This window comes from Poecile atricapillus, chromosome 4, assembly GCF_030490865.1.
Source record: "Poecile atricapillus isolate bPoeAtr1 chromosome 4, bPoeAtr1.hap1, whole genome shotgun sequence".
NCBI classification, from domain to species: Eukaryota; Metazoa; Chordata; class Aves; order Passeriformes; family Paridae; genus Poecile; species Poecile atricapillus.
The window spans coordinates 69,032,435-69,053,867 of NC_081252.1; the positions used below are offsets into that span (position 1 = coordinate 69,032,435).

Below are 21,433 nucleotides of genomic sequence, written 5' to 3' on the forward strand. Positions count from 1 at the left end.
ATTGCTGCTCATTTTTCCACCTGCCCAGGCAGACTACATTGATTTAAGGGAAGGGCTCCAAGTGCAGCTCAGCACACTCAGCAACAACAGCCCTTCTGAAGAAGATGCATCTACAAGTCAAGGAAGTGAGGAAATAAACTCCCATGTAATTTTATAAATCTAAAGTTATAGCTTGCAGAGACAATCCTGCTGCTGTCTGTCAGGTAATAACAACTTATCCAAGATGTCAGCTATTGCTTAGGGCTGACTTCATCACAACCTGTGACCTGCAGCCCACAGCTCTCAAGACTCTCCATTACAGGCAGGGCCAGGGAGATTGACTGAAGATTTTGTAGTCAATAGTGTCAGACAGACTAATGACATGGAAAATCCCAGAGAAGGAGAGCAGCAATCAGTCCTGCCATTAAAACATCTGCTTGGCTTATCTGCAAAAACAAAATCACTCCAGCTCATCTTAATAATAATAAAAAAAACCCAAACCCACAAATCAAAGCCAAAGTTAAGTTCCAAGTCTTTTTAAATTATTAAATACTTTATAGCATTTGTGCAGGCTCAGTTTTACTTCAGTCTTGTAACTTTGGAATGCCTTGATTTAAGTGATAGAGCAGCAAATGCAAAATAGAGACAATGCTCATGGCAACCTTCCCCAGCAAAGCCAGGTCAAGAGTACAGAGCTTTGGAGTTCTTATACAAGGAACAGACTAAAGGTACACTCATTAAAAGTTTTTCCTTTGAGCAATGTGTGAAAATGCTATCAAAGACATCATTACTTACTGGAAACAGCAGTTGAACTTAAGTTAATAGATGTTTCCTAGAAAAGATACAGCCAATAATATAGAAGACAAATGTGAATCAAGAATTTTATTTTTTCCCCACATACATAAAAAGTGAGTGAACACACAAGACAACAATTTAGAGAAAATAAACATATTTACAAGACAGTTAAGATATCAATTTTTTTCCATCTTCAAGATCAAGTCATCACAGATTTTCGTTAACTCATCATTTTCTTTAGTCTGTGGAAGAAAAAAAGCAAGTTTCAGGTACGTCCAAGCTATGTTACAACCTTGTAGTGAGCTGAACTGCAGTAAGTCCTGTTTGCTAATAAATGCAACAGAAAGTCCATTTACATGATGGTGGCTCATGCAAATTTCATGTAAAGGACAGTCTACTATGCCAAAGGTCACAACATGGCATCCTTAGGAGCCTCAGGAAATGATCCAGAATCCACTATACTGTTTCTCTTCTCCCACAGACATACCCATAATACATGGAGACCAACTAATCCAGGGAAACAAGGCTTTTGGGACTCAGCCTTTGTAAGGTACACCAAAATTCAAGATATGGACAGTTTTAGATTTTAATCTTCACAAGACAGACTCTGTAAAATGATGCCTTGATACTTCTACTGACATGTGGCAATTTCCTGTTTGTAGAATTCTTTATAATCTTCTCACACAGGAGCCCAGATTGGTTTGGAAACAAACCTTGTGCTCCAAAAAAATCTGAACATAGAGGCAAGTCCTGACATGACAGCTGTGCCTTATGCCTCAATGCCAATTTCCCAAAGCCTGCCAGGACAGCAGCCATCCAAACCACCACAGTTAGCAAGGTATCTTCTAGCCTTGATACAAGGCAGTTCCTGACCTATTCTAAGGCAATAGCTTGAAGAGACTCACCCATAGCATTGTGACTGACCTTTTGCTCAAGGCTTTTCTCTAAAGACTGGATCCTCATCTGTTCTTTGCGCAGAGTGGCTTGAAGTGCTGCAGTCTCTGATTTTGCTTTGCTGCGAACCTGAGCAATTTCCTCATTGGCTCTGAAACAGGTGCAAGATGGTGTTTACATCCCCTCCAGACAGCACAGCAAAGCTCCCGCAGAATCTCACTAGATGCTTGTACTTTGGATTAATCACCAAATGAAGTATTTATTTAATTTAAATTTAAGCCAAGTTTTGGCACTATTAAACCACATTCTGCAGCAACTGTGAAAATTATATATGTCACTCCTGCTACCTGGCTTCTTGACATGGTACTTACTGCTTCAGCTTTTCTTCAGCATGTGCTTTGAGTGCCTGGTATCTCTGCTCCTCTTTCTTAATTCTAGCCAAGTAATCTTCTGCACATTTCTTCAGAACTTCTTCATTCTGTCCCAAAACCCCAAGAAGTTCAGTTAGCTGTTTAAGCTAGTAGATGGAACAGTCTCCCCACTTGACAAATGGGTTATTTGACTACACCTGAGTGACAGGACTGACTGGAATAACAGGAACGACTATGAAATCCCACAGTCCTATATGGACTAAACTGCCTCCTTTCAACTACCTTAACTTTGCAAACATTTATTCACCATATTTCCCCACAATACATTATTTAGTAGCAAACTCTACTAAAGAAGGTCACTAAAATGACAGTCACTATTTGGTTTTGTTTGTTTTGCTCCAGTTTTTTTTTTTAAAATCAGCTTTGTATTAAGTTACAAAGGTCACAAGAATAGCTAGAAATCCAACTTCTTTATAGAGCCCATGGAAAGATTCAGGCTTTGGACCCTGATGTAAACAGCAAGAAAATTACCTTGGTAAAAAGTTCACACTATGAACACATTTTATTAACTATTGTCGGAAGTTGGAACTGTTTGAAACAATTGCTAAGACTCTACTAATTGTAGATCTTGAATTTAGTAACTGTGTTTCCTAGTTGTGTTTATCTCTGTGCTAAGGAAAGGGCCTCTGGATTTTGGGTGGAGATGGAAAGGACACAAGATGAAGGAAGCCTGACATGCTAGCAAAGAAGAAACTGAAGTTGTTACAGCCACTATGCCTGTTTCTAAAACTTAGACTTACCATAAAAAGTCTAACGGGCTAGTTTTTGAGTTTTAGTAAACAGGATCATTAAAGGAAAACTGAATAAAAAAACCTGAAGGTACTTCTTTTACACACCAACCAAATCAATTTTTATGCATTTCATAGAGTAAGAAACCATAGCTTATACTCCTCATTAGCTTCCTTCCTCTAGCCTCTGAAGAAGCTGCAGAACGAAGGCTTGACTTTAGCTTTAGAAAAACCCTGCAAGCATTTTAGTAGGGAGAAACTAATAACCTATTATTCTGACTTGTAAGTGCACATCTTCTTGATTATCCATTAAATATGTAGGGGAAACAAACTGCTCTTATGCAGCAGTTGCCACATAAGAGTATCACTAAGATTAACAAAAAAAATGTGTTGCAGCAAGAAACAGCTCACTTCTGTCTGAAGAAACTTTGACTTGAAGTAAGATGATATCTTAGAAAGCAGTCACTAAATACAAATTAGTAGTTTTTTATAATCTTTAAATAAACAACTTAGCACCTGGTTTTACAGGTAGTTCCTATACTATCTAATTAATGGCTACTCCAGAAAGTTCACCACTAAATCTCTTTTATTTTGGAAGGATATTATTAGCATTCAATCATCTTACTTTATGGTAACCCTCCAATGCATCTTTCTGTTTTTCAAGTCGCTTGAAGAGCTCAGAGAAGGACTTCTCCATAGAGTTCAGATCTGAAATAGCTTGCTGTTTCTCTTCCATCAGCTTCTGTATTTCTTTCCTTGAGATTTCCTTCTGCTTCTGAGCATCCTCTAGAGAAAGTGGAGTTAACCCATGATAGTTACTGCTTTAGCATAAGACCAGTTCCACAGAACAGACAAACAACTCCCCCACCTTCAATTCTTCCCTTGCAAAGGTCTCATAACACAGCCTCACCTGTAAAGACACCATGTCTGTGCTTTTAAGAAGTCTTTGTATCTTTGTTATATATTTCCTCACACCAAACACCATGACAATGCTTGCCAAAAGCATTTTTTCTCCTACACTGTAGTCAAAATACTCCACTCAAGTTTACCCTAACAGGAGCCCTGAATGCTGTGATAGAAGTAAGGAATCCAAAAATATTTTTCATTAAACATACACAACAGCTGGAAGATCTGGAGGAGACTGGGATAACAAGTCAGACTAGCACAGCAAACTTTCAGAAGAGGCTTGGGTTAGCACACCCAAGTTATGTTTCCCATGGCCTTAGAGGAGGAGCACAAAAGAGCTGGCACAGATGTGCCTATTTCAGCTTTGAGCTAACAAAGTGTAACTATATAACAAGAGCTTCACTGCATGTCTTTCCTAGTTTCGAAGCCACGAACTTGACTAAAGCAAAAGGCCAGATCTGTCCAGCAAGAACTTCTAGTGATACCTTGCCACTTAAATGATGTAAAATTATAAACAATTAAACACAAAGTGCTGACAACTGGATTTGCCAGTTATAATAAACTAACAGCTCACACTCCAGTGGAGAATAATAAAAAGTTGTGTTTATGCTTGATTCAAAAAGCCATCATTACCTATCAAGTGGTATCACATCTGTATGAATATGCATAAAATTGTCAGTCTACCTTGTCTTAAACCTTACACTTACCCTGGACGCACTTGAAATGCTAATGTCAGAGATGAAAGACTACTAACTTCCTTTAGTAACTCTGGGCTAAGCATGCCCCAGCCCCCCAAGGCACTCAAAGTGTAAATATGGAACTTACCCACAATTTGTGTTATTGTCTGTTCAAATTCAGCAACTATTTTTCTAAAAACCAAGAAAAAGAAAAGTTGAACATAAGTAAAAAAAAGCATCTGGAAAAACAAAGTAGCTATAAAAGTCAGGACAGATTCATACCCCATTTCCTTGTATTCCATGTGAAGCTTATCATACTTCTGACTCCATTTCTGAATCTCCAGCTCTTTCTCTTGAACCTTTGAGGGTGAAAAGGTAAACCTTTACTTTTTGCACAAAAATAGATAAAAGATTTAATACTAAAAACAGTCTGAAGGGCAGGTTTTAACCTAATACAGAGAAAAAAATTAAGTTCTTATTACTTAATACAATCAAAATTGTTTAATTACAAACTTGACTCAAAAAAACTTATATATTTTGCATATATGATTCCCAGCACATTGCCAGTATGTCTTCAAGTGGCAAAATCAGAGCCAACTCAGCCCAATCAACCTCTTGGCTACTCTTACTCAGTGTCTGTGTAAATAACTGTAACTTCTGAGAGAACACAATGGGCCAAGGAACATTCTCTCAAGTGACACACATTTCCCTCATCTACAGCACAAACAAAAAAAAGCACTCCACAAACCTGCTAATATTAACATGAGAGAACAAATACCAGAAGCCTGTTCAAGATCAAATTGCTATTTGCAGTAACTTATATTCAACACTAAATTAGGGAATGTGGAAGGGGGAGAATTAAAAGATGCCTCAATTCATTTGAGAATAATGATACCTATTTCATATCAGCTAAACTAAAGCAGAGCTTACAGTAACAAAATTAAGCAGCACAAGTATTCTTTGCTAAACACTTTGTGCAAACTCCATAACAAAGACCTCAAGACAAAGTTATGTTTAAAAACTAACACAGAGCTGACTGCACTGTGGGAGGCCTTCAAAGACAAGAGGCTGAAAATGCATAGAATAACCTGGAATTTAAAGAAAAAGAGAAAGAAAAAGCACACGATTACTGCTAGTTTTGTCACAAACCTACATAGTAAACTATAGTACCCCGATTTTTCAATATTTGTTTTAGAGCAATCTAATTTTAAATATATTGCATATTTCAGGTGACAGGAAGCAGGACACTAGTGAAAAAAATGTACAAACTATTAAGAGAATTAGTAATACCTAAGCTAGAAAAAAAATTACAAAAGTAAAAGTATGTGAAGATAGAAACAAGTTAGAAACTTGCACTTGCAAGCTCAAAAAGGGTTCAGTAGACCCCAAAAAAGCAAGTGTTCCTAAGTGCTGTATTTCATCAGAAGGAAAAAAGTTTTCACTTTCCTCATATTCCTGAGTTGTTTCACAGAAAAAAAAAAAAAATAATAATAATTTAAAAAATTTAGTCTGTCTTCCTTTCCGGTCCATGCTGTAATTCCAGACCTTTTTATTTCAGTGACACAGTTGAAGTCATCCAGTCATACCTGCAACAATGTTTGCAGGATTAAAGTAGTTCTTTGCAACATGAAAGAGCAGCACTTTTAAGATATTGCAAGCTTTACCCCTTGCTGTTATATAGATTCTCAGTTTTAGATCAATGTACTAAAAGCTGTCCCCTGTCAAAGCCACATTTACTTTCTTGTACTAAACAATATGATGGGTGAAAGTCACCTCCTAAATGACGGAAAGGAAAAGTTATTCATAAAAAAGCCACCATCTCTGTGCTCTAAAACAAAAGAATAACTTAAGCAGCAAATAATCATAGGTCATCCTTGTTTGGTGCCCCTAGTGCCAGTGACTACAGTAGAGCAGTCAGGAATTTTGAAAACTCCAATTTTTGCTAAGCAATACAATTAGCTTTAAGGACATTTATGCTTAAATACTCCTCTTACATTACTTAGTGTTTGTAAGGGTATATAGCTCAGAAGTCATAATGAATCAAGTAATCAAATTTTAGAAATGAGTGGATATAAAAGTCTTCTTCCATCAGTCAGAAGACTGGCTTTTAAAGGCAATTTCTGTAATTACAGAACGGGCTTAAAATCTTTCCAACTACTTCCCTCCTTCACTAACATCCTTCTTCTCTGGAGTGAGCTCCAGATCTCACCTTCACAGCTGGACAGACTATTATGCTTTCCCATCCCACAAGAAAAGAATTCATCACAGCACTGGACTGGCACTAGAGTTTTAGCTTGTTTTAGGGAAATTACATAAGTCACTCTCTTCCATTAGTATGAAAATGTATTTCCTGCCACTTGAAAAAGTATCCAGGTCACTGATTTTAAGCCTAACCCATCTCATAACATGTGACGAGATCTAAGGCAGAACCTGACTAATAATGAAGTTTGTCCTATTCCCTTAAGTGTTAGCTCTAAAGAGTCCTATACCTACAGCACCCGTCAAGTCCACAGAAAGTTTTTCATAACAAGATACTTTTGTCAAGTATGATAAAAAAAACTGTCAAGTAGAGATTTATCCAGGACAATCCAAACAAAAGGACCTTTCAAGGATATGGCAAGTTCTGCTTTGGAAGGGCCCCCATACCTCTCTCTTGACCAGTTCAACAGCTGCATCCATGTCTTTTTGGCTATATTTTAGCACATCTATAATAGCATCCACTGCAGTGTTTGCAGAAGTGGCAAAAGGGACCGGAGGAACATCACTACTCAGTGAGTCTGGAATTAGGGGAGCAGCATCCTGAAAAGAAAAACGCAAAGTTCAGATTCCTACTGTCATACATTGACTAGGTGTACACATGTTATTTGATGCCAAGTCAACGTCTCTCACTTAAACATGCAAGATACCTCCAGAACTTAGTTAGCATGAAACTTTCTTACTTTGAAGTTGACCAGCTCTTAAGAAATATCTACAAGGTAGAAGCAGAACTGCTATCCACCAATTACAGCTATCAGAAACAAAGCAGATGATACCATGCTGCTCCACACAAGTGAAAGAGAGACCATTTCAGGATGAGCTGCTGTGGGCAGATCTGTTCAAACTATAAACCATAGCTGCAAAAGCATCCAGTTTAACCTAAGTGCTTTTCACCCCACCAATGCAATTACAATACACAGCTTGCCTTTTGTAGTTAGACTTATATTTAAAAAAAGATTGCTTGACTAGACCACTCTTAATAACAGCTCAAATTCCCTCAGATCCTGTGCAATGACATCAGTTTCCAAAAAAATACTTTTAATACTTAAGAAAATGTTCATCACAAAGTTCAACTTTGATATAAATGAGTATCCAACCTGGTTTAAAACAACAGTTTAAATAAACATTTATCACATTCTGCAATCCCTAAAATATCTGCATAATTCTTAAATCCAGAACCTAGGCTATCTCCTTCCCAAACCATCAACATAAAAGCTGATAGCATTCCAGACACCCTTACAGAAGTTGTAAATGTTCCCAGAAGATCTAATCCTTTTGGTTTTTCTTCACTCTGAAGACTCACTAGAGGCTTTCCAGCTTCCTCACACAAGTTACTTAAATCAGCAACAGGACTGAAAATGAACAAACATAACACCATAAAATTCAAGTACCATCTTTATTTGCAAAGCTCTTGTACCAGCTCAGTCTGTCCAGCCAGGCCAGGGCAGTGATTGTCCCCCTGTACCCAGCACTGGTTAAGCCACACCTTGAATCCTGTGTTCAGTTTTAGGCATCTCACTAGAAGGACATTAAGGTGCTAGAGCATGTCCAGAGAGGGGCACAGAGCTGGGGAAGGGTCTGGAGCACAACTCTGATGAGGGGCAATTGAGGGGGCTCAGCCTGAAGAAAAGAAGGCTCAGGGGGACTTTCTCACTCCCTAAAGCAGCCGGAGGAGAGTTTGTAATGATGTGGGAATTGGTCTCCCAAGGAACAAGTCTAGATGAAACAGCCTCAAATTTCACCAGGGGAGGTTTATATTGGACATTAGGTGAAACTTCTACACTGAAAGGGTGGTCAAGCGTTGGAACAGGGAAGTCACTAGACCTGGAGGTATTTAAAAGATAAGTGGATATGGTACTTGGGGACATGGTTTAGTGGTGGACTCCCCAGTGCTGGGTCAACTGTTGAACTTGACAATCTGAAAGGTCTTTTCCAAGCTAAACAACTCTGATTTTCTGTACTAAGTCAATACCTACCCAGGCTGAGATGGAGCTGTCATGATGCTCTCATTTGATTCAAAAGTACCACAAACTGGCTTTCTTGGACTGTCTCTCAACAGAGGGTCAAACTTCAAATACAGTGACTGTTTTCTCAAGGCTGATTCTTTGAACTGAAGGGAAAGAGGCATAAACTGGGAGATCTGCTGCTTCAGAGCACAACACACACATCCCACCCACACACAAATAATCCTCTGAAGAGTGGGTGAGCCTATTCTTCAGTGGCCAGAGCACTGTTCTCAGGAGGAAAATTACATAAGAGAACTCTGTGCCCACATGCTTAAGTCCTTATGTAATATCAAGAGACCTCAATCTGCTCACAGACAGAACCAAAAGGGCAAACATTAATGAACTACTCCAAACCAGAAGGACACAGAAAAAAGCATAGTATTGTAAGCTGAAAAAGCAGTGTATGCCATTTTCTCTTTGCTCATAAAACAGTAAGAACAATCACAGCATAACCAAAACAATTTTAATTCAGTGCATTCACTGTTCTGAGATACTCCTATTCTGGACCCAAGCAGAAGAAAGAATAACTAAGCTGAACAGATTAAAACATGACAAGCCCCACTTAGAGACAGATTTCCTGAAACTGGCCATAAAGCAAAAGAGCTTATGAAAAATGTTTTTGAAACAATGATCCTGCACTTTTAAAGCACTATGTTCTAGCAGTTTTGGCCAGAAGTGAAATATCATTCACCTCGGTTCCACTGCTATTAAAGAAAAATCGCACCTTTGCACACTGACAGCCAGAGACCTTAGGTTTTTAGCTGAATTGCTTATAACTACATTTCCTTGCACCATCACCCCCTACCCAGCCTTGTCATCACATTCTTTGGGAATAAATGACAATTTCTAAGGACAATTCAATACAAAGTTAATTTTAATTCATGGAAACATTTAAGGCTTCACACTTTCACCTTTGCTTTCTCCTCCACACTGCCAGGAAGGCAAACAAAATACTTAATGTCATACTTACTGATGAAGACCCAAACTGTTCCAGATAGTCTATGCCCATTCCAAAAACTGGAAAAGGAGGGAACAATACAATGAAGATGCAATACTGCCAAACTGTCCTACCACAGAGAGAAACAAATGCATGTGTATAAAGCAAATAAATCCCTGCTCTCATTCTCATAACTTATAGCTCTTCATTTGTTCAAAATACTGTCTTTTTATCCAAACCTGAAAAAAACAAGGATTTCTAAACTATGCAAGCTTACAACTTCCATTTGTTCCCAAATACTTGTAAGAATATGTAGGATTTAACATACAGCTGAAGAACTTCTGTTGTTCTATGGTTAAAGTGACAAGCACACTCAGATATTATTATACACAATGTCCCATGAAAGAGCAAGATTGTCAATCTCACCATTAAAATTAGCACACAGCTCAGATTTCAAGCATGGAGTTATAACCATTTCCCAATTCAGTGATTCCACTCCAATATGAAGGTAAGTGACAAACTGCACTGCAGTCAAACCATTTGCTCATCCTTCCACATAATGCTCCTACCAGGAATAACCCTTCCAAGTGTTAAGTCACAGCTGTATAAGAAGCTCTCAAAACAAGCATGCTTGTCAGGAAGATCATTCACACTGCAATATCACACTAGTGCTAAGGCCTGCAATAATCTACAAGACTCAAACACACACCTGTACAGCTCTCGAACTCTCAATTTACAAAGTCTGCAACACCAGAAATAATTTTAAGGGAGCAAATTTTCAGCACAGAAACTGCCACTGAAACTCTAAACAGACAGAATTTATGCTGGTACAGAAACTATCCCCACAGGCCGCTGAACTCTAATAGCCAGCTTTTTGAATTTAGCTTAAACCAGAAGTTAGAACTAGGCTTAGATACATTTCCCAGTACTGCTAGTCATTGTGGGTTCTGGAGTCCTTTCATAAGGGCAGAATGAGAGAAAAACTAGAATCCATAATAAAACTTAAGTAGAAATATATATTCACATTATTGAAACAATACATTTTCTGTCTGTTTAAAAGAAATGCCCTTACCTTCTGATGATGGTCTGAAGAGCTCTTCAGGTTCAGCATTAGCTGTCTCATCCGCTGTTACTTCAATTCTGGGGGAACTAGGTTTAATTTCTTCTGCAGCCATTGACTTTTTTCTACTGTCAGTAGAAACCAAATTATCTTGAGAGGGGGCAACATTAGCTGGAGACATTTTAGATGGGCTCATTTGCTTCTCCTGATGAGAAAAACAAAATCCTTTTAATTGTTAAAATAATCATTTAAAAATGCAATTAAAATAATTTTAATGATCAAATTGGTTTGTCATAAACTAACTGGGCAGCCAATATAATAGAACAAGTATTTAAAGGCATAAAAACTAAACTACCAACACTGAGCACAGCTCAGGAGTCACTTTTTTAGAGTCTACACCCTTATATACAATTCCTGATCAAAAAAGATACTAAATACCAAGGTACCAATTTGATATTACTTTCAAAACACAGGTCTGCACACCTGACACTCCATCTAGAGCTGCTAAAGATGCATAAACCCTAATTCTTAGACAAAATATCAAAAACAGGTTTCACAAGATTAAGTCATTAAGTCAGAACTCTGTTTTATGGAACAACTTGGTAAGAACTGGCTATCCTTCCTATACCTTACCACTTCTCCTTTTCCTGGAAGTTCAGCTTCCACTTGAACTCCTGGCTTCTCTTCTTCAGTTTTTGGCATGTCTTCTACCACATTCTGCTCAACAATTTCCCTAAAGAAAACAAACAAACAGAGTAAAAGAGAAAAACAAAAAATCAGTATTTATGTCACACTGTTTGAATTCTGTACTACCAGATGAACAGAAGAAAAGTAGATTCTTTGAGAGTTTCTACTGCCACAGCACAGGAAGCTTTACAGAGGGTGGGGATGTAAATTTACTGTCTCACCTGGTGACAACTTATGTGACACAAAGCTCTCCCTCCATCAGAAGCAGTAAGTCACAACAGCATCACTTATTCATTTAACACTGCTCTCTTATTTCCATTTTTAGGCTCATTGCTTTTTTTTTAAGTTAAAGAACAGAATTACATTCAGTCTGTTCCTCTTTCCAAGGCAATGCTGTGATTATTGGTGTGAACTTCATTAGAGAAGTCCAATACTCTACTTGTGTTATCAGCAGTAAGTAAACTTTTCACCTTGGTAAACAGTAACTGATCATGTTACACAGGGAGCAAAAGTGCAAACATTTCTGTCAAACAAACAATTTGTGCCGCTCTAGTTCTGGCAAGCACCTGACTGTCTATAGTAACATTAATAACTAGACTTTCTAGGAAAGGTAACAACATATTCCATCCTCAAATAAAAAGCTTGTGTGCTGCCAAAAAAAAAATGCAGCTTCAGAGACAGGTTTTTTTATTGGAGATAGCGTTTAGACAACAAGAACATCCAGGGAAGAAACAGCACATCAGAGTTCAGCAGGGAAGAAAATCGCCTGATCCCTTCCCATACTGCACCATGTGCAACACTGCTGCCTACTTCCCTGTTTTATTTAAAGACAGTAACAGTCACCTGATTCTCCACACTTTAATCTTGGAGGAGTGGGGAAAGCACCACTTGAACAATGCTCTTTCCATCTAAGCCTGTTCTCTCCCATTCTCCCAGACTAAAGAACACCTTTTGCCTAAAGCTAGTCATCTCAGGAGTTTCCCCAATTAAGGTCTTTGCTGTTGCAACATAATTGTGTTATAGATTACAACAGACTCTGCCAACCTGGGAGGGATGCAGTCTAAGAAGTAGGAATGGACTAGTTTGAGATGCTGTCTAACTTTTCCCATGAATTCAAAGTGCTTCTGCATTCAGCTACAGATTCACTTACAGATTTTTGGGTTCTTCTTTCTCAAGAGTTTCACAGGTACTTGGCCTGTCATCCTGCTCCACTGGAAGAGGTTCCCTTCTTGGTGAGGTACTCTCCTGTTCTTCTGGCAGGTGAACTTTCTGAGAGCTGGGTTTAGAACACTTCGGTGAGGTAGAAATTTTAGAGCCTCCTCCAAATGGATTAAAGTTTGGATCATCAAGTTTGTCCCAGTCAAACTTATAAGATGCTTTAGGAAGAAGGATTTCATCTTCCACATTACTTTTATTTTGCACTTCAGTATTCTCTGGTTTTGTTTTGGTAATAGGAATTTTTTTGGAAGGTGGCTTAATTCCAGGTCTTTTACCTAGTTTCTTAGGAGGTGGTTTTCTAGCAGTGGTATTATCAAAGTCAAATTCCAGTTTTACTGGTCCAGGCTTGGTGACATCAGGCTTTTCTGCAGGTTTCCCTTTGGAGATACCCAGCTCTTCATCAGGCTTTGACTCTCGTGCAGAGGCTTTTTCTGCTGCTGAAACATTCTGAAGCTTTGATTCTCTAGTTTTAAGAAAGTTACTTGCATCAGAACTGCTGGGACCTAAGTGGCCAGGTGACTGTACAGGAGGTGTAGGTGCCTCTGCTAATACCACTGAATTATCAGTTTGGCTTGCATCTGTGGAAGCAGACTTCACACCCTGCGCAGAGTCACCAGTTGTTTGCTTAGGGGACAGCTTGGATTTGCTAGACTCCAGCTCACTCAGTGCAGATTCTTTTTCAGAGATGAGAGCCTTGTCTTCACCTAAACAATCTGTAGTTGCTGTGGTTGAAGCAAAAGGAACTGCATCGTCCTGCAGAAGAGAATCATTACTTTTTTCAATAGTTTTCTCAGGGCTGCTGGACACTTTTACAGGAGACTTTTGCAGATTTCCAGGAGAATGAGGCAACTGTACTGAACTTTGAAAAGGATTTATGTCATTTAAGTTATCAAAATCAAGACTGTAGGAACCTCGACTCCTCACTGGCATCTCATCATCTGCATAAGGAGCCACGCTGACCTTCTCTGGCATTTGCGTATTGTTTGTTTCAGCTTCAGTCTTTTGTTGACATGTGCTGCATTTAAAAAATAAAGAAGAAAGATGACATAATAACTTTGCAGGCATAGTTTGAAATTATCTTTAGAAAGATTTGCAGAAGTAGCTTTGCATGTTCTTGTCACCTAAACAGTCAATGCTTATGATCTCTGGTAGACATGAAACATAGGGAGATCAACCCTTGAAGTTAGTCAGTGTTCTTAAGCTACCTACTCTACACAGCCTTGCCACATTATGCCAGTCATCCCTGGAGACTGCTCCACTCACCACAGCATTTGGACATTGCCATTTGGACACTGCTCTTTCACTAGGCACCGAAACACATTGCTGAAAGAGCAGCTCAAACACAAGCACATCTTGTGGTACCACCTTCATGCAGATTCATCTGAGTCATGACAAACAAGTCTGGGACCAAACCAAGTCATGATTCAGGTACTCCCACACTAATTATTACTTTGTCTGAGTATTCTGGCAAATATTTTTTCCCCCACTGAAAGTATTCATGAGCATTTGATTTTCGAGGGCCTACATAAAAAAAGAGAACCTGGATTTCAGGCACTCTAAATTCTGTACAACAGCAGATCTGAAGAGCAGAGTGATATACAACAAAACACTTCTCCAGTAAGAGAAAGGTAAGATTTTCTAGTAAAATACACAGGTTAAACAGTTTGTGTACTCGTTCTTGCTGAGTATTCTACAAGTTATTGCTCTCCACTTTATTTCCCCAAACTCTACACAACTTCTGAAAGCTCAGCCTCAGACTACAGAGAGTTAAGCCATTACTTCCTGAAAGAGGATTTCCTCCCATTGTTTTCTCCCTCCATAAAGTTATTATTTCTATGTGCCATCCTTATCTGCTGCAGAACAGAACATGATTAAAAGCCACTCACTAAAAACTCCACTTTGATAAACTTGAAAGCAGAGGCAGGAGATAAGAGCTGAAGAAGTTCTTCTCACCCGGTTTGAGCGCCTCTTCCCGGCAATAGCTCAGCCCCAGGCTGCGACTACTCAGGTCCCTCCCACTCTGCTTCAGTGTTTAACCTAATAAATGCCAGTCAGGAGGGAGATACCTGCTTGGAAGGTCAGTCGCTTGTGATGAGTCAAAAGTGACCCGGTACAGCAACACAGAGCCCTTTCCATTATTTGCTACAAACAAATCCTCACATTTTAAAACTAGAGAGGACACATTCAGTACAAGCAGGGCATTGATACAATCATGTCCTAACTGAAATAATTCAGTGCTGATCCTTTAAACTCACTTGAACCCTATAAGTACTAAATCTTTATTTGTGCAAGCAATGAGTATATAATAGTATTTGTGCAAGCATAAATACCATTACATTATTTAATTGTGGTGGTTAGTACAGAAATAGCTTTCTGAACTAGTTTGTACATGGAAATAAACAGTTGAAGCAAATTTATACACTTAAAGAACATTTAAGTGTTGCCAACTTTTCTCCTTTCTCTCCCTCCCAACAACAAAAACAAGGATCAAATGAAAGTATTGGGAATTAAAAACAAACAAAAGGTTTGTTCTGTTTGCAGAACGCAAAATTAAGACCTGAGACTTCTTGCTGGTGGGATTACAGCTGTTAGATGTCTATAGTAGTTTAAGGGGGGGGGGGGGGGGGGAGGGGGCTACAAGTCAGTAACAAAAATTTACATTTAATATTGTCACAAGACCCCCAAAACTGAAACATTACAGATTTTATGCTCTCCTCCAAACAGCTACTATGAGCCACTTTGAGACTCAGGCTGCTAGACTATAGAGGCACATAAACATGTTTACACTTGTGACTGATGTTATATTCACTTTGTGTTGCTTGATTAAAGGAAATCTTAATACACCCCAACTCAAGGTGTCAATTCAAGCTAAACCTTCAGAAGATTTATCTCTTTAGATTTTACTCCTCAAGATACAACAGTACTTAACACATAAGATATTTTAAGGCCTAGCTTTAAGTCTTTAGCTTCAGAATAGTTTTACTCTCACACAAAAACCTTACATCAAACAAAGATTACAAAACTGTTTCTTACAGTATCTCTCCTTGAGGTATTTATCCATACCATAAGTTACCTTAATGAAATTAGTTACAGAGGAGTTAGAAATAAAGTTCAATAATTAATACTAAAATCAAAGTAAAATTTTCTTTAAAGTAATAAGTTACCTTGAATAAGTTCATGAATTGGTCAGTATTAATTTTGGTCTTCTTGCACAATTTACATCTTGTTATAGAATAGAAAATTATTTTTTAACTATACAGGTTTAAAATAGGCTAAGTTAACTTGAGCATGTCCCACACAGGTAACACAGCAAGCAGTGGATTCACTACTCACTCAGCATAAGAGAGTGCAACTAAAACATCATCTGCCACATCTTCACGGCAATCGTCAAGTGCAAAAGCAGTCTGAAGTTTATCTGTCATAGTAGGACTCAGGATTTTTCGAGTGTGAGGATCTCTTTGAGGAGTTTGAAAGGTTACCTTAAGAAAAGGGCGGGGGGGGAAAAAAAAAGGGAAAAACATTAGCACAGTATTTTTCAAGCACCAAATAGCACATGCATTCAGTAGAAGAGATCATAGAAGGAGAAAGAATAAAAATAATGCAAAACCAAAAGTTTACCTTCATCACTTTTCCCACACTTTTTGGTGGCAAGTTTTCTTTCTGGGACAGGCGAAGAATAGAAGGTCTCCCCGTAGGTTCCGGCGGCGCAAAGAAAAAGCCACAGTCTTCCGCTGTTAAATCATCCTTAATGCTTCCTCCATTTTCTGCATTTTCTGCATTTAAAATCTGCAGACTCATTCTAGAACATCAACACACACAGCACCGCAGCATGAATGAGAGGGTGTGGTCAGCCAGATGCACTTCGAGATAATGGAAGAAGTTGGCAGCCTGGGACTGACTATCCAAGACTAACAGCTTCAAAGAGAAAGTTGGAAGCATTTCCTGGAAAGTCTTCACAGGGCCTTTCTCTAAGGTATCTAAAAGCAGCAGTGCAGAGCCCCTCTGCTTTTGGTAGGGGCTTGAGAAGCTAATTGTTGACATTATGCCTTCCACAGCTCACATTCTAGCCTTACTAATTAAGCTGCCTGTCTTTTAAAGGGAGCTCAATGTTTCCCCATTCCCAACCCCTTCAGCCAGTGAGGTACAGCCACATCTCTTGTAGCAGGGCATCCAGCTAAGCAGCACAACTGCTTCTGCAAGGGGCAGATGAGACAGATGACAATCATCTGTTTACTCACATGGTCTCATTACTACATTGTACACCAGCAAACCGCAGAAACAAATTTGGCTAGTTAGGGTGTGTTTGGGATCAGAGCCCTGAATCAAATTAGCCTTCTCCTGCACCGTCTGAGCATATGCTGCTCTTGTAAAGCACACAGTACTTAGGAATCCTTTGCAGCACAGACATCATTGGTATGCAAATCTGAGAAAAATCATCATTAGAAAGGTATTTCTGAAATATTGTTCTTATACTGGATATACACAAGCTTTGGTAGATTGTTAAATAGTGATCTAGTTATACTAGTGTGAAGAACTTGAAACTAAAGCCTTGGCTGCAACTAAGATTAAGGATGAAAATAAATTAGAAAAAAGTACAAAGCAGCCTTAAAATACACCAGGCAAGCCACCATGCTGTATGTACTTGAACTCTGCCTGCTTTTTATTCCCACTGGAGCCTCTGCTGTTCTTAAAAGTTAACACTAACACTCAGTGATGCACAGCTGCTTCTGAAAAAAAAGCAACAGACAGAAGGTAAGGCAAGGAAGATCTAAGCATAACCACTGTCTGTGAAGGATGACACCTGAGAAGTGCAGTTATTTATCAGAAAAACTGCTATCAAAGCAATTTATTTCATAAGAGTTGATGTATTCTCTTTTATCATGTGCAAGATAACCACTATCAAGCGAAGATACACTGGCTTTCTGCAATGTGTGACCATTCTAAGTGATCTCAAATGCTTGATTTGACCAAACATGTCATGACCTTAGCCTATTTTTCCATCATATATTCAGGATTAATCTAGAAAATCAGCTGAGGAAGACTACATATGATTGTTTTCAGTGTCATACAGAGGTAACAAGAACATTTCAACTGAAAATTTTAAGTCATGTTTTCAATCTCCTTTCCCCTATGTATTTAAATTTCTGTACATAATCCTCCAAACATTTCTCCACTCCTACATTAATCCTTACAGGAAAATTTGTTTCGTACTCTCCACAGAACTCAGCTGCTTTGTCTGCAAGCCTGACAGCAGCACTTTCAATCAGCAATGGAATGCAAACAATAGCTGCAGAAGCAATGGCATGCAAAGCACGCCGTTATTAGCTATTTCTTCATTCCTTCTTTATTCATCATATGAATGCTTCAGGTTATTTTTTGTATTAAGTATTTTTACATTAATCACTTGTAGAACTTGAAGTGAACATCATTGCTTTCCTTTATTCCAAACTAAAATTGAGACAACAGATGAAGTGAATCTTTACAAACCTTATTTTTTACTGTAATTATTTTAGAAACAAGCCTAAGACACAGAAAAGTTGTCAACGCCTTCTAAAACAAGCTCCATAAGCAGGGGAGGTTTGTTTGGAGACTTTTTCGGCTTTGTCATTGAGCTACTTGCATATCCTTGCTAAACCAAATAAACTGACACCATAAACATATACCACTTTAGATATTAAATCTAAAAATCAAGTTTCTTTCTAGGATTGAAATATTAAAAGTAATGCATTTTATTTTAAAAATTTGCAGTCAAGATTTGATCTAAATTGTATTCCACAAGTTCATTAGCTAGTAGGTGTGATAAAGTAAAAGGGAAGCCTTATTCATATCTGTGTTTAAAGTGGTCAGCATCCAAGGCACACAAGTATTATGAAAGGCAGCAGATTTTCTCACTATAGCACAACAAAGTTCAAGGCCAGATGGGGCTTGGAGCAACCTGGTCTATTGGAAGGTGTCCATGTCCCTGAGAGGGTTCCCTCCCTGTGAGGGAGGTTAGAATCAGATGATATTCAAGGTCTCTTTCAACCCAAACTTTTCCATGGAGCTATCAAAGTTCACAAAAATGAAAACACTCCTTGTTTTAGAAGAACAGTTATGTGGGCACATGCAGGAAACCTGCCATTCTACAGTTAAGAATCAACATAAATTCAATGACATGACATCAGATAATTAATCCTCAGTCATCTATCATTTGTAAAGTCCTTCAATCAACCTGTTGTTTAACAAATAATGGAACCCAATATTCAAAACACCAACATGGTCTCAAATGTGTGAAAAGCCGCTGAACATGCAGGGCAGAGACGGAACTTTTCTACTTAATTACCCTTCTGAACTCCTCCAGCAGCCGAGATGCAGAGCACTCACTCATGGCAAAGCATATTGGTACGTGCAGTGAATATTTCCATACAAACTAACATAGAGCTGACTGATATATATTTATTTTCGTGCAAGTATCTCACGTCAGAACAAATAAATACCCTCCTGAGAAGCAAGTCTTTCCTAATCACCTTTTCCTGACTGCAAGGGAGGAGCAGCAAGGCCAGGGAGAGCTTTTCAGGAGTTCCATCCCTGCCCAAGGGACCGAGACGCGTTATAAGTATAAAAAACAAAAAAAAAAAAAAAAACCAAAACAAACAAAAAAAACTCAAAGAAAAACCCAAACCCAGCCCTGCTCCAGTTACTGATTCACCCCAGGTTACCCATCAACCCCATATCATCCTCAAAACACACAGAGATGCTCCCAAGACCCTCACCTCACCCCCGACTTCAGTGGGGCGGAGCACCTGAGCTCCTGCCATTACCCCCAAGCTCCTGCCTTCGCTTCATCCTTAAACTGACAGAAATAACCCTCAAACATCTTAATCTGAAGCTCACAGAAGTGCCCCTAACACCCCAGACAAGGAGACACCCCCAGTCCCACAGCACCCCAAGCACGAATTTCGCTAAAATCCCCAAGCATCACACCACCCCAAGCTTACTGCGGGGTCCTCAGTCCCCCCATCAAACTCAAACCACCTCAAGCTTAGAGGGGTCACCAAGCCTCCCCCCAAATTCACAGGGTAACCCCAGAGCTCCGCTACCTCAGAATCACAGAAAGGCCCTAAACCCTCCCCCAACCCCAAGCTCCCAAAGAAGACCCTCAGCTCACCCCCATAGCACCCCAAGCTCCCAGAGCGGTCCCCGAGCGCTCCAATCTAACCAAGCGGTCACGACACATCCCCCCAGTCCCACACTGCCTCAAGCTTACAGAGCCCGAACTTTTCTGCGCCTTCCCCCCCCCCCCCCCCCCCCATCGCTCACAGAAGAGTCACCAAGCCCCCTGCAGCACCCAGTCTCACAAAGGGATACCTAAACACTTCGCCCCAGCCTCTCACCGCCTTACAGCGGGGTCCCCAAGCCCCGCGTACCTGCCGGCAGTTCCCGGGACGAGCCCTCAGGGCGCTCAGCTGAGGCAGCGCACGCTTCACCCACCACCGGCCGCAACCCCTGCGCCGCCGCCACACGATTTCAAACCCAACGGAAGCCCCGGCCCGCCAATGAGGGAGCGGCGTCCGGGGAGCGCCCGCCAATCAGAAGAGCGTCCTGAGGGAGAGGGGCGGGGACAGCGCCACGCGTGACCGTTACTGCCCCCCCCACCCCCCAGCGCGCGCCCCCGCGCGGGGCAGAGCGGGCAGTGCAGGCGCGGCTCGGCCCGGGACAAACTCCCCGGGCTGCACAAATGTCACCGTGTCACCGTGTCCCCGTGTCCCCGAGCACGGCCCCGTGCCTGGCAGCGCTCAGGGCCAGGCTGCATGGGGCTCTGAGAAACCTAGGCTAATGGAAGGTATCCCTGCCCATGAAAGCGGGTTGGAATGAGATGAGCTTTAAGGTTCTTTCCAACCCAAACATTTCTGTGATTCTACAATCTCAGCTGTTCTGCTTCGACATGCTTTTGCATGAAATCACAGAAAGAAAACTTGCTGTTCCACAACCCGTTTTTTATTACTGAACTTCATAGTCCATTCAGCACATTAAAACAGTCCTTACTGATGAGTCACCAGACAACAACAACGAAATGATTGTTAAAACAATGAACTCGTTAACAAGGACATCTTTTAGAATGATGTAAGATGCACAGAAAATCCATGCATGATTTTACTCAAGAGTCACTAAACCACCATGAATTCCCGATCTCCATCACAGCAGTAACACACATCCATCTGCCAGCGTTAGGATGTCACACTCACGGGTGGCATTTACTGGGTGGCATTTACTATTGTCTTGGGTTTTCCATCAGCAGTACTATATATAAAGCATCGCATGATGCTTTCTTTGCCGTGTTTTTCCAGTTATACAGTTATTCCCCTTTCTCTAAAAGAGATAAATATGGAAGTTGTGGTTATAACAGGGTGCGAGCAGGGGATTTCCTGTATTTTGTAAGAAACAGCAAATCTTGCCGCTATTATCTATTATTTGTACTTCAACAGTAACAAGATATTCCAGTCAGGCCTCTCCCTTTAGTGGGTTCGGGAGTGTACGAAGATACCTTGAATCATGCCTCCCTTTAAGGCATTTTAAGATCCTACATCCCTTATTAGAAAGTATTAGAAAACATTACATAAAATACACAAAGAGAAACAAAGAGAAGCTTTTTTCGACGCTTAAGTAAAACAGGCCTTTTCCCTGCTTCAGAAAGACGCTGCCTTCATCCAACAGAGCTCTTTTACGTTCACAAAGAACTGGAATCGGTTCCTTCTGCCAGCCCTGTGGAGCATGACCTGGAGCACGGACAGTGTCGGAGGCCACGGGCAGGGGCTGCGCGTCCCGGCCGGGCTGGGCGGGGGCTGCGGGCGAGGCCCGGCTCAGGGCTGCAACGGGGAC

The 21,433-nt window shown here is 40.1% G+C and overlaps 1 protein-coding gene across 2 annotated transcripts; it reads right to left on the reverse strand.

Annotated features, from left to right (window-relative positions):
• Positions 1-846: 846 nt before the first annotated feature.
• Positions 847-20,057, reverse strand: TACC3 (transforming acidic coiled-coil containing protein 3). Of its 2 annotated transcripts, XM_058838361.1 has the most exons (16): positions 19,981-20,057; positions 16,193-16,373; positions 15,908-16,053; positions 12,507-13,589; positions 11,303-11,402; positions 10,682-10,874; positions 9,643-9,689; positions 8,643-8,776; positions 7,901-8,018; positions 7,057-7,209; positions 4,693-4,769; positions 4,559-4,602; positions 3,453-3,613; positions 2,040-2,146; positions 1,699-1,819; positions 847-1,016 (listed from the first exon to the last, which is right to left on the reverse strand). In XM_058838361.1, exons 2-16 carry the CDS (start codon positions 16,370-16,372, stop codon positions 951-953), a joined length of 2,730 nt encoding a protein of 909 aa, XP_058694344.1. In that variant the 5' UTR covers position 16,373; positions 19,981-20,057; the 3' UTR covers positions 847-950. The 2 variants fall into 2 exon arrangements, with proteins under 2 accessions (XP_058694344.1, XP_058694346.1); XM_058838363.1 differs by lacking the exon at positions 19,981-20,057 and having other exon boundaries at positions 7,907-8,018; positions 16,193-16,393.
• Between the last annotated feature and the right edge of the window lie 1,376 nt (positions 20,058-21,433).